This window comes from Puccinia triticina, chromosome 6A (genome assembly GCF_026914185.1).
Source record: "Puccinia triticina chromosome 6A, complete sequence".
NCBI classification, from domain to species: domain Eukaryota; kingdom Fungi; phylum Basidiomycota; class Pucciniomycetes; order Pucciniales; family Pucciniaceae; genus Puccinia; species Puccinia triticina.
This window is the reverse complement of record NC_070563.1, coordinates 4,734,782-4,747,305: the sequence shown is the minus strand read 5'-3', so window position 1 is coordinate 4,747,305 and position 12,524 is coordinate 4,734,782. Positions and strand designations below refer to the sequence as shown.

The following is a 12,524-nucleotide window of genomic DNA, read 5'->3' as shown; positions in this document are numbered from 1 at the left end:
AACTCAGCTAGGCTAGGGCCAAAGATGAGCATCAGCTGAGCCACGGCCAAGGCTGAGAATCAGCTGTGCCAGGGCCAAAGATGATCATCAGGTGGCCGGTTCCAAAGTTGAGCATCAGCTGGGCCAGGGGAAAAACTGAGCATCAGCTGAGCCAGGGTAAAAGCTGAGCATCACCTGGGCCAGGGCCAAAGCTGAGCATCACCTGGGCCAGGGCCAAAGCTGAGCATCATCTGGTTTTTTTACATTGAGTGCTTTGATCCTGACACCTATCATGTGAGCCCTAGATGTGCTGGTGGAGAGGAGCAGCATTGGAGCAGTGTTGGAGCTGAAAAAAAAGCTGTGTCATGTCACTTGCCATCAAGTGACTACTTTTTTTTCCTGGTGGTTCCCACTCCCCAAGGAGTGCCTTACCATAACTTTTTTCCATAACTGTGCTGGAGGCCTTTGGTAAAGAAATATTGAATAGGTATGAACAAGACTGGAAGTCAGCTTGAAATCAGTTGGAATCATCCTGAAATAAACCATAACTTGCCAAGGAAGAATCCAGAACTCATCTGGAATTCATCCAGAACTCATCCAAAATATAGGCCTTTCTTGGCTCCATGACCAGTGTGTCCTTTTCATGGGGATGTGAAAGGCGCAGTATGTCATATTGTCCCCCTCATGTACTCGCGTACATCAGGGGGACAATTGGTGTCTCAACACAAAGTTTTTACTTTTCATGTGGCTGTGAAAGGCCCATCCTGTGATATTTCCACCTCAATGTACGCGCGTACATTAGGGTGACTATTAGCAAAGTGCAAAAAAGTTCACTTGCATGTGCACATGTGGATTTTGAAAAGAAAAAAAAAAAAAAAATCACCCAATCATTTTTGTGAAGAGGCCAGGATATGTGGCCAAACTGGGGTGGCACTGCAATCCAACCTTGACTTACCTCAGACTTTCACCCCAATACAATCGTTTATCACCATTTTTTTTAGCCAAATTCAAATTAATTACAGCATTTCCAAGAAAATGGGTTTCACTAATTTTCCTGCAACATTAACACTTTCTGAAATTCTAAACCCAATAATACCAAGTTGACTTTTACTTTAATTTTTTACATGAGGGCATATAATGTGAATTACAAGAAACTCATTTTTTTTACAGGAATTACATTCAAGAATGGCAATTTTGCTTTCCTATCCTTTGACATCATCAAACAGGAGCAATTGATGAGTTGGACTTGGGTGAAATATCATTTCATCATATTTTTTCCTCTAGTTGTACCTAGAAAACAAAAGAATTCTACACAACATTGTGTTGACTCCCGAATCAATTCTGACTGACTTTTGACTCACTTCTGCATACACTTCAATTCATTTAGGGATGAGTTACTGATGCACATCAGGCTCACATCCAACCAAAACTCACATCAAATTCAGCTCTGGCACTCCCTGGGGAGTGGGAACATATCTCCCCTGGTGCTTGTGTGCGGAAGCGGAGAAGTTGAACCCTTTGTAGACCAGGCGGATTGTATCAGACTCACGGAGGAGTGCTGAAGGGATTTGTACGTTGCAGAGTTTCAGTGCTGACTACCAAACAATCTTGGAACTATTCTAGAAGGAAGGCAGACACTCAACTTTACCTATATGTTCCACTTTTTATTTGACACCACTTGCCAGATGTCCTTATCTCTGTCAAGGTGGGTGGGGGGGGGATGGGGGACTCACATTGCAGGGGTGTTATTGCACATAAAGTGCGTACCCCCTTGTCAATTTGCCTTGCTGGCCTCACAGGCTCTGTCAGCCATTGGCTGGTCCAGACAGTGCCAATGCTGACACAACCCGCGCCACAGAAGACAGGTGCGTGCCAAATGCCATTCCGGGCACAACACGCACCACAGATGACGTGTGCGCGCATAAGCGCAAATAAGCTGGGGATTCAACCAGATGTGAATCCCTGCTGTTGGTTGTCACACTTGGCTAGGTGATTCTCACTGGTTGTTGTGCTTGAGTGAGCACAAACACGCGAATGTTCTACGCGTGGATTGTGATCAAAAAGGAAGACCTAAGGACATGAAGCCTACATGGGTCCAGTTTCCTAGGCTATAAAGACATGGGACCTCCGAGCAAAAGGAGGTTCCTCGGATTACCATAGAGATTACCAAGCCTGCCATCTTTGTCCAACAAACAACCGGGGATTTTATCTTTTAGATCTCATTTCATTTATTTTCCCCTTTCATCTTTATCACTCCTCAAGACATCCCAACTCCGCCTCTTCCTCTCCTTTCCTCGCCGATATGGCCTACTTGCTACCTTTAAGGTACACTTGAGTCTCTTTTACAAATCTCCTGAGTAGATTCAGCTACGACTCTCAGCTCTACCAGCCCCTCTCACAAGAGGCGCGGCTTTCCTCCCGTTGGAGTCCTCCCGCACTGCGGTTGAGTCGAGTGTGTTTTCCTCTTCAGGAACTCACCCTTGTTCTGTTTGCATTCAGGGCGTCGCCACTTCAGAGACGCGCCCTGACAGGCTCCTCCCCGTCTATTGAGGCTGTTTTTGGCATTGAAAAAGCCGCTGATGCAGCTGCAATGATTCCAAGGTTGGTTGATGTTGAGTGTCTGTTGGGTCTGATTTGGCGGTGGTGCCAGTCAACTAGGTGTCCAAACTGGCAAATTCACGACATTCCCAGGATGCTGTCATAGGAGTCCTTAAGCCGGGTCACAATCAATTTGGTCGGATAGGTGTCGCCTCTGAGGTGAAGCCTAATCTCATGGGATGTGCGGCTCTTCAAGCCATCAAATCCGGAAATGGTTCTCTCAGACAGGGTGGGTGTGCACTGCAGGCCGGCCCTGTCAACAAATCTGATGCTCATGATGTCGTGGGTCTCCCCCAATTCAATGAGAAATGTGGCGGGGGGATTGTGGCTAAGTGAGGAAGTATAGGCTGTATTTCTGTGTGGAGGAAAACACAGGGGTTGGTAGTATGTGAATGATTAAAACTACTGGCCCCGCCTTCAGCTAATAAAAACTTGCTATCACTCAGGTGCAGCACAACTGTCACTCCTGAGCAGCGCCATTTTTTGACTGATTGGCTCTTCCAGACCCTCCCACCGCTCCTTCCTCAACTGTGAGTTGCCGGACTTGTTCCTCCAGCTCTAATATCTGTATTGCCGCCTTTGCCTTCCTCTTTGTTGGTTTAGTTGGGCAGTCCCAGGCTAGGTGTCCCTACTCTCCACAACAAAAGCAAGGGCCCGCCCTCATCATCCAAGACCTCTCTCTGGCCAACAGTTGTCTGCTCAGTGCTGACGAATCCATGGCGTTAGGGTTGGGTGGGGTTGCTACAGCGGTCAAACTGCAATCAAAGCCGTTGATTTTGTTGCTGATCCTCAAAGCCATATTGGCCACCTCTGCCAATGTTGCAAACGGTGTTGGCGAGAGTACCAATGCCAACTGTACCTCCTTCTTGAGTCCTTGACAATGTTGGCTGATTAACGTGTGCGCCTCCCAGCCTGCATTGTGGGCACAGAGCGTGACTTGGTGGGTGTAGTCGGCAATGGATTGGGTCTGGCGTAGGAGTTGTAGGGCCTTCTCCGCGTTGGCTTGCTTCTCTGTGTTGTAGAACATTGCCTCAAATGCTTGGGTGAATTCGTGGTAGGTGATTGGCTGATTATGGCAAACCTTGACCAGCATGGATTGCGCCCAGCTGCTGGCCTTGCCAGTGAGGTAAGAAAGTAGAGATAGACGCTTCGCATCCGGGTACCCGCGCGTGTTTGGATACCCGCAGCCAATTTTAGCCATTTCCTGGCATCCGCATTCGACAGCGGGTACCCGCGTGCCTGGGTGGATACCCGCCCCTCAAAACATGCTTACCGGTTGACTGCTGCATATGTCAGTCAACCGGGAGGCACTTCTCCTGGCTGACTGCTCCATATGGCTGTCGAACGGGAGGGACGCCTCCCGGTCGACTGCTTGATATGGCTGTTGACTGGGAGGGACGCCTCCCGGTCGACTGCTTGATATGACTGTTGACCGGGAGGGATTCCTCCCGGTTGACTGGTGTGTATAGTTGTCGACCGGGAGGGATTCCTCCTGGTTGACTGGTATGTCTAGTTGTCAACCGGGAGGGATTTCTCCCGGTCGAATGCTTGATACATATGCCTGTTGACCGGGAAGGACTCATCCCGGTCGACTCTTTTATGTTTCTGTTGACCAGGAGCGACTCCCCCCAATCAACAGCAACATAGAACGGCTTTATGGCTGCCGACCGCCGCAGCTCCCATACCCTAGGGATAGCGGATACCCACCAGAATACACGGGTACCCGCTGGATTCTACCGGAATCTCAGACATCCGCATCCCCTGGCGGGTACCCGAGGGCCTCCAGCGGATAGGGGATACCCGCAACGGTTTCCGTGCGCCCATCTCTATAAGAAAGTGCAAAGACCACTTTTGACTTGTTGTCCGGGAATGCCGTTGGGTTGGCAACAATATACAGGATGACTTGGTTTGCATACACCTCTGCTTTCACCCCTCTTGTCCCGTTGTACTTTTCCGGCATGCCAATCTTTGCGCTTTGGTTTGTGGGTAGAGCTTCTGGTTGGACAGGTGCGGCGTCCTGTTCTGCGGCCTGTGGTTGGGATGCTGCTTTGGCCTACTGACAACCATCCTTGGCTGCTTGCTGCGCAGCCTTTGCCTGGTGCCATAACTCCCGTTCTTTGGTCATGAACGCCATGAGGTCAGCCAATTGCTGTTGCATCGCGGCCGGGTCCATTCTGTTTTCTTTCTTGTTTGGATTTTCTTAAGCCGGTCTCTGCTGATTCAGTTCTTGCGGGTAAGCTTTTTGTCTTTGTCTTCTGTTCTGATTTGTGTTCTGGTTCAATCCTTGTCCCCGATGAAGTTTGATCTAGCAATATGTTATGGTCTGGGTTGGGGGGAGGAGGACTGGTGTCAGGTTCTCTAGCTCAGTAGGTTGATTTCTATATGGGGAAATCATAAGAGCATCTCCAGCGGAGGCGGTAGTTTTGGGGATGCAAAGGCAGCGGATGCAGCCTAAACTTTGTAAATTTAATGTAACAGCCTGCTTATAGCCGCCCACCCAAGAGGATTTAGCTGGGGCTGTACACTATACATATAGTATTTCCTCTCAATGACCTTCATTGAGAGGAAATTCACTCTTGATGTCCCAGACAGACCCCATCATCTAGGTAATACACTCTCAAAGACCAGTCTGGCCGGCCATTGAGAGAATAAACTCTTGATGAGCCGGTCCGACTGGTCATCAAAAGATTACACACCTGATGACCCGGTCAGACCGGTCTGATCAACTGGATCATCAAGAGGAAATGAACTCTTGATGATCAGTACAACTGGGTCATCAAGAGGAAATATACTCTTGATGGCCCAGAAAGACTGGTCATCAAGAGTGTATTCTTTCAATGACCAACCAGATTGGACATTGTGTGTGTTTTCTCTCAATGACCCAGTCAAAATTGATCATCAAGAGTTTTTTCCAAACCAATCATCAATAGTGTTTTCCCTTGATGACCCGGTCAGATTGGTCATTGAGAGTGTTTTTGCTCGATGACCTGTTCAGATTGGTCATCAAGAGTGCTTTTGCTCCATGACCATACTGGGGGCTGGAACTTGGAGTATACCAAAATTGGCTGTAGAGGGGAGCTAGATATACATTCCCAATGAAGATCTTTCACTCCCAACCATATCTAGCGCCCAATTTATCCCCCCCCCCCCCCCCCCCCCCCAGATGGGGTACAAGTTTTGGTCCCAGGGCTGTAAAGTGCCGTTACAGCCGCAGTTTAAAGCCCACGCTGGAGATGCTCTAATGATCTCTCCCACAGCTCTCCATAAGGTAGGAAAGCCGTGACATGTATCTAAAATTGTGACATGCCCATGGAGTAGGCCATGGCGCGCGCTGGAGCAGCTCATAACAGTAAGTCACAAGATTGAGTCATATCCCCCAGAAATACACACATGGCATCTGAGCATGCTTCTGTGAAGCAGATCTACCTTATCCTCTGATTCAAAAATTTAATATAGTAACATTACAGCATGAGGGCAAAATCAGCTTGCATGTGATGGAATGTCCTCTGCAAAGCAACATATCAGAAAAGATCAAAGGAGATGTTGCCCAATCACACAGGGACCAGCCAAGAAACACAACCTCCTCCTGCCACAGATCCAAAAGAAGTTTTGTTTCTTGTGTTCCCCGCCCCAATCATTGCTCCTACCATTTTAAAATGCTTGCTTGACTTGAAGCTATCTTCACATTTAAGGGGTGCTGCTTATTAAAAACAGGTTACCAATCTCAAATATCTGTCATTGAGCAATTCAAACCAATTAGGTGAGACCTATATCTAACAACGGTGGGTAGTTATGTTACCAATAATGGTAACATAACGGTTTTCAAGCCATTATTGTTACAGTTACTGGTAACGGTGGTGTGCTACATTATTTTGCCAGTGCTTGAACCTTGGCATGCTGGGAAAACACGGGATCATGGAGTGAAGAAAGCACAAGGTACATATTGTATGTATATATTGATTGATGGTTAGTCTGGTTATTGAGAGGAGAACACCACTCCTCTCAATGACTGGTTGGGCTGGTAATCAAGTTACAGACAAAGACTGGACATCAAGAGGAGTAAATCACTCCCCTCAATAACCAGTTGGGCAAAAGGAATCAACCCTCTTGATGACTGGCTGGAAAGGCCATCAAGAGGACTAAAACCTCCTCTCAATTCCCGGCACAGACTGGTTATCAAGAGGAGAAAATCACTCCCCTCAATAACTGGTTGGGCTGGTCATCAAGAGCAAACAACCCTCTCAATGACCAGCAGAGAACGGTCATAAAGAGCACAACACTCCTCTTGATGACTGTCCAGATTGGTCATTAAGCAGAGCACAACACTCCTCTCAATGACGGGTCAGATTGGTCATCAAGAGGGTTAAAGCTTGTCTTGGCTGGCCCACACTGGTGATTGGGAGGGCACAGATCTCTCAATGACCAGTCTGTGCCGGTCATCAAGAGGGCTGTTCCATCTCAATAACTGGCCCAACCAGCCATTGCAAGTATGTTGCGCTCCTCTTGAAAATTGGTCTCTACTGGTCATAAAGAGTGTTGTTTCCTCTTGATGACTGGCCCGGTTATTGAGGGAGTATGGTGCTCCTCTTGATGACTGATATGACCGGTTATCAAGAGGAGTGGTGTGTTCCGCTTGATAACCAATCTTACCGGTCATTGAGAGGAGTGTTGTGCTCCGCTTGATGATGGGTCTCTGCTGGTCATCAAGAGGGTTGTTTGCTCTCGATGACCAGCCCGACCAGTTATCGAGGGGAGTGATTTGCTCCTCTCAATAACCAGTCTGCGCCGGGCATCAAGAGGGTTTTTTTTTCCTCTTGATGGCCGGTCTGGCCGGTCAATGAGAGGCTTGTTTCTTAGTGAACAAATATTCATGTATTCGTGTGACATCTGAGCCAGGGGAGATGATGCCACCGCGGCCAACGGCTTGTCTACGGAATGGATCAACTAGTTGGACCAGACCGATCAGCCGAATCTGTTCAACTCCTTCTTCCCAGTCGCTGGTGAGTTTTGAGTGCTATGGCTCGCGGGTGTGGTGATGAGCTTATGAGGACTAACACCAAATAAATGCACATGTGATTTGGGTGTACGGTTGAGATCTAATTTGTACTGGCCGCCCACCTTTGTTCCTTACTTGCATATTCAGCAGATTCAGAGGTGAATTTTCGCATTCGCTCGCTATCCAGCAAATCAATCGCCTAGTGGGGCTATGTATGCATGGGAATGGTTCAGTGGAAAAGAAAGGGGCATAAAAAAGTACATAATACCTAAGGGCCATCTGAAAGAAGAGATACAAAGGGTTTCGCAATTATCTCAACAAAGGAGTTAGTGTCCGATTTGGCGGCGTGCTTGGGTGTGTATTCGGGATATCGCGTTTGATTGAGAAAGGAACGGTCTCGATCCACAGATTCAAGAAGACTCGCTCACATGGGAGGCTCGCTAGGATACTAGGGGCCAAGAAGAGTCAAAATTCGTGAAGAACCGCTGGAGTGACGCATTCGACTGCTAAATAAGATTCCCTTCAATTCCACATCAAGAACACAATATTCTATTTTCTTTTTTTATCAAGTATGATCGACAACTTCAATTTCATACCAGTGATCAAGCCTTGGAACTGGAAGGACATAGAGAACCAGGACGAGGACGATAAAAGTCAGGAGTGTCGAACATGCAAGAAGAGGAAAGTGCGAGAAGAGTTCTACCGGGGTCAGTGGACGAATGATCCCGAGCGGGCGACGTACCGACGCACGTGCCGGAATTGCCGAGACCTGCCACCTGCCATCCAGGCGACTGCAGCCGAACCGGATCCTCCGGGCGAGAAAGATATTACAGGCCTCATCGGTCCCCTCAGCCGCCAGGTTCTTCTCGACCTCACCAACGACCCTTCCCGGCTGATCCGGGAGGAAATCTTCGAACATCTCCGGCTCAGCTCTCTGTCCGATTACGAACATCTTCAGCCTCCCTCAGAGTGTAAGCATATCCATCCCACATCAATGTCAGCTGCCCTAATTCTTTTCACTGATCCTTTGGATTTTATTTTATTTTCGAAAAAAAGCCCAACGTGCCTCCGGGTCACCCAAGCTCGGGTCTAGTGGGACGGGGGATCGTGAGCTGGACGAACCGAAGATGGGAGCCGGGGAAGACCGACAGCGCGCTAAAAGAATCGAGCCAGGACTGGGGGACAACAAAAAGGAATTGTCGGAACTCGTGGCGCCCACTCGACTGGCTGTAACTTCGGTCTGCGTGAGTGTTGGCGGTGGTTCCCAAGGGCGCGTCACTAGCGCGACCGCAACGAGTAACCTGCCGAAACTCGAGAGGTCATTCACGAAACGCTGGCCCTCTACGACGACTTTGGGCGTAATTGCCACAGGCGCTGACGGACGATCAGCCGCCGGTCCACATGATCCGAATGGCTCCGAGGGCTCCACGCGGATCCCTAGACGCTCGAGGATCAAGAGTGTCCCTTAAACACTTCAGTACACGGTACATATTTTCACAAGACCCACCATATTCGGATTCCTTTCATTTCAAGAATTCTTGCCGTGTCTTGCTGTAAAAAACGTTCAGTTTGATGTAATATAGCCGTCCGTATTATCAAAAAAAAAAGTTTCAACTTGCTGTTAATGAGAATATGTAAAGGTGGACTTGACAAAGAATTCTGGAGGCATCCTCCCCGGTGAACTGATTACAACATTGCAAGTCTGTAACTTCATTTGTTTCTAGAAATTGCTAGAAATTGTGTTCATTTATGATGTATTGCTTTTCATGCTTTTCATGCTTATTTGGAAGAAAGATATTTGTAGTCAAATCTACAAGTGTTTTTGAAGCAAATTTTGCTCATTCACATAATCTTTTTCTATTTTCCGCGACCAAAGCACTCAAGTGCCTTCATGTGAATCCTCAAGGAGATTGAATTTTTGATCCAAGCCTGTGGAGATCTCCTGGACAGACTGCCTAATGAGCTTCAGTGTGTTTGTTTTACTACAAGCAGATGGGTTTTCCTCAGTCATCTATTTCTCCAAGTTAGCAGTAGAACTCATCAAGACTGGTCCAGTGGTGAAAAACTTGGCTAAAATGCTTTGAGAAACTGATTTTACTTGCCCAGGGAGTTAAGGATTCCATGAAGGCAATGATCCTTGGTTCAGATGATGGTGTGCTTCATTTGTCAAAGAGGCAATCACGTTGAGGCTAATATCAATGCAATTGTGTTTTGTAGAATCAGTGCATTTTCAGAATAACTAGGGAACTCGCGGCTCCGCCGCGGGCCAAGTACAATCCAACCTCCCTCAGCTTGACATAGTAGGATGATCTGAACAGATCTGAAGGCAGCAGGCACGACGCCAAGGAGTGTTGATGATGGTGGAAGGATGAGGGAAAGGGAAACCTTCCACGTCTGCTGCCTCCAGTATACTACAAGAACATGTGAAACTGAAGTGAAATGTGAGAAAAGAAGTGACATGTATGTAGCACACAAATGGAGAGATAGAAATGAAACAGTGACAGCTCTCCAACTCAACATAGTAGGTAACCCATGTAGCTGCAATATTTTGCAGCAAAGCAATACAAACCAATGTGCTGATTGTAGAGATCTCAAAATGGATCAGGTGTGGAGTCAAATGGTGAGACGTTACACCAAGGCTTGACTTGGATCAATTTGTTCCGGGTCTGGAGTCTTTTGAAGGCAAACGGGTTGGGATTGGGCCACTCAGCAAAGGGCAGGCCAATGAAAACAAAGGTTTAGGCCATGTCTGCGCGGAGAAGATATGTATAAGAAATTGATAGATAATGAATCCCTGGAATAGGAATTGTGATGTATATATATTGGAACACCCACACTCAATGTGCAATGGACTCAGTCCCGGAACACATATGGTATTCAAAATTGCATAAGATTTTTTTACATAAAATCATAAACTGCAATTTTGGCTGGGAGATGTCACTTTAAGTTTTATGCACGTTGACATCTCCCAGCCAAAATGGGCTTTATGATTTTATGTAAACAGTGGCATATGCAATTTTGAATACCATAACACACCTGGTCATGCTTTTAAGACCCAATTCCACCTGTGATGCACTCAAATGTTATTGGCGTAGCTCATCACATGTCCCCGTGTGTGTTGGTTTCAGATACTAAAACAACGATGTGAGCGACCAGCAGTGTGGCTAAGGATGTTTGGATATAAGGCACATATTTGAAGCTATAACAAGAACAAAAGAATATTTGAGAAGCAATCTAAATGTAAAATTGTGGCATAGGATGAAGATTGTGGGTGGATGCGCCGTCAATGTGTATAGAAGAGGGAACAGGTGTCTGATGGTGATCAATGTCCGTTGTGCTACGCCCTACAGCTGAATCATAGGTGACATGGACTGTGGGTTCTGACCGTAGGAGCGAGGCGGAGTGGTATAAGAATTTGGAACAGGACACCTGATATATGCGGCTCACTTGGGAGTGTTCCCAATCTCCAACTGGAGGACCGGCAACACCTTGCCCTTCTTGTTGTATTTTCTTATGATGAAGAAGGATGAGAAAGAGATCAATGGGATCAAAGGTATAAGTATACTTTGAATCAAAGTGGAGGTAAAACTTACCTTGAAAAAACAGATTTGAATGAAGTCAGGGTGGTTGAGGTTGGTGTGTGGATGATATTTTGGCTGGGATGATTTGATTTGTACTTCAAAATCAGATGTATTTGGTTGAGAACAGGTATTTTTTTGTCTTATATTTGACAGACCCTGGCCAAAAAAGAACCTTTTTTTGCTTTTGCAATTGAGGATTTTGCAATCAAGGATTGTGTGAGACCTGTTGATTAGGTAATGGTGGGTTTGGTCATATTTGATACCCCCTATTGGACAATGTGCAGTTGGACGAAGTCAGTTTTACAAAGGAAAAAGGAATAAAACCACCCTGTAAAATTTCCACAACACCTTGTAAATTTGAACCTGGTAGTCATTGTTATTGATTTTTGCAACATATATTTTTCATGGTGTACTGCTTCCTCAAAATTTGCCTTGTAAAATTCAGGTTTTTTCTGCAAATATGCAATTTTGCAAAGTAATTTTTTTTACAAGGTGGCACTTTGTAAAAAAACAACAAGTAAAATTCCACATGGAAGACTTCAGGTATAATTTTACATTACAAGGTTGGAATCTAGGCAACACATTGTAAAATTACACATACCCCCCCTTAATGTGTACTTTTACAAAGAAACAAAACGTGTATGAATGGGCTCTGCAAATGTATGAATTTTTGCAGATTTCCAGATTTTTGGTGCCACCCATTTATAGGGGGTTGCAGGGAGGGAGGGGGAAATGGGGTCACTTGGGCAGGGAAAATAAAAAGGACAGAAATTGTGATGCAACCTGTAAATGGATTGGGTGGGGCAGGGGGAGGTGGATTGATATACTTTGTATATCCTTGCAGCGGTGGTACTGGAGCTGCAGCTGGAGGGTATGTAGGTATTGACCTAGTGAGCAATGCCATAGGCCAAATTTCACTTAAAATCATTACAGGCCAGGCTTTCAACCTTACCTAGAGCCCCTGATTCTCATACATTTTTGGTTACTAGTTACTACCCCCCTTGCCCTCAGAAAAAATTCATACAATTGAGGTGAGTACCTTTACCAGCCAAAATGACCATTCATACATCTGGGGTGCGTCGGTTTTTTGGTTTTGGACAAAAAATTCACACATTTTTGTTACTGTGTTCCATAGGGGCTTTCCTGGGTCCTGTCCTGGCCTGCGGAGAGCCCTCCGGGCGGGGTCCCCCGGACCCTCCGTTCGAGAGGCTTAGTTAAGCTAGGTCATCCATGTGATAAGTCATCAATAGGCATCGATGTGACCGGTCATCGATTTAAAGAGGGCCAGGTCGACGCTCAAGACCGAACTGCTGCTACCTGTCACCCCAAGACTGTCGACGGTAGGAGGTCTCCTGGCTCGGTATTTTCTT

At 46.6% G+C, this 12,524-nt stretch overlaps 1 protein-coding gene across 1 annotated transcript; it reads left to right on the top strand.

Annotated features, from left to right (window-relative positions):
• Positions 1-8,144: 8,144 nt before the first annotated feature.
• PtA15_6A573 (uncharacterized protein) lies at positions 8,145-9,042 on the top strand (the record flags this gene model as incomplete). Its single annotated transcript, XM_053170293.1, has 2 exons — positions 8,145-8,544; positions 8,630-9,042. 2 exons carry the CDS (start codon positions 8,145-8,147, stop codon positions 9,040-9,042), a joined length of 813 nt encoding a protein of 270 aa, XP_053021499.1.
• Between the last annotated feature and the right edge of the window lie 3,482 nt (positions 9,043-12,524).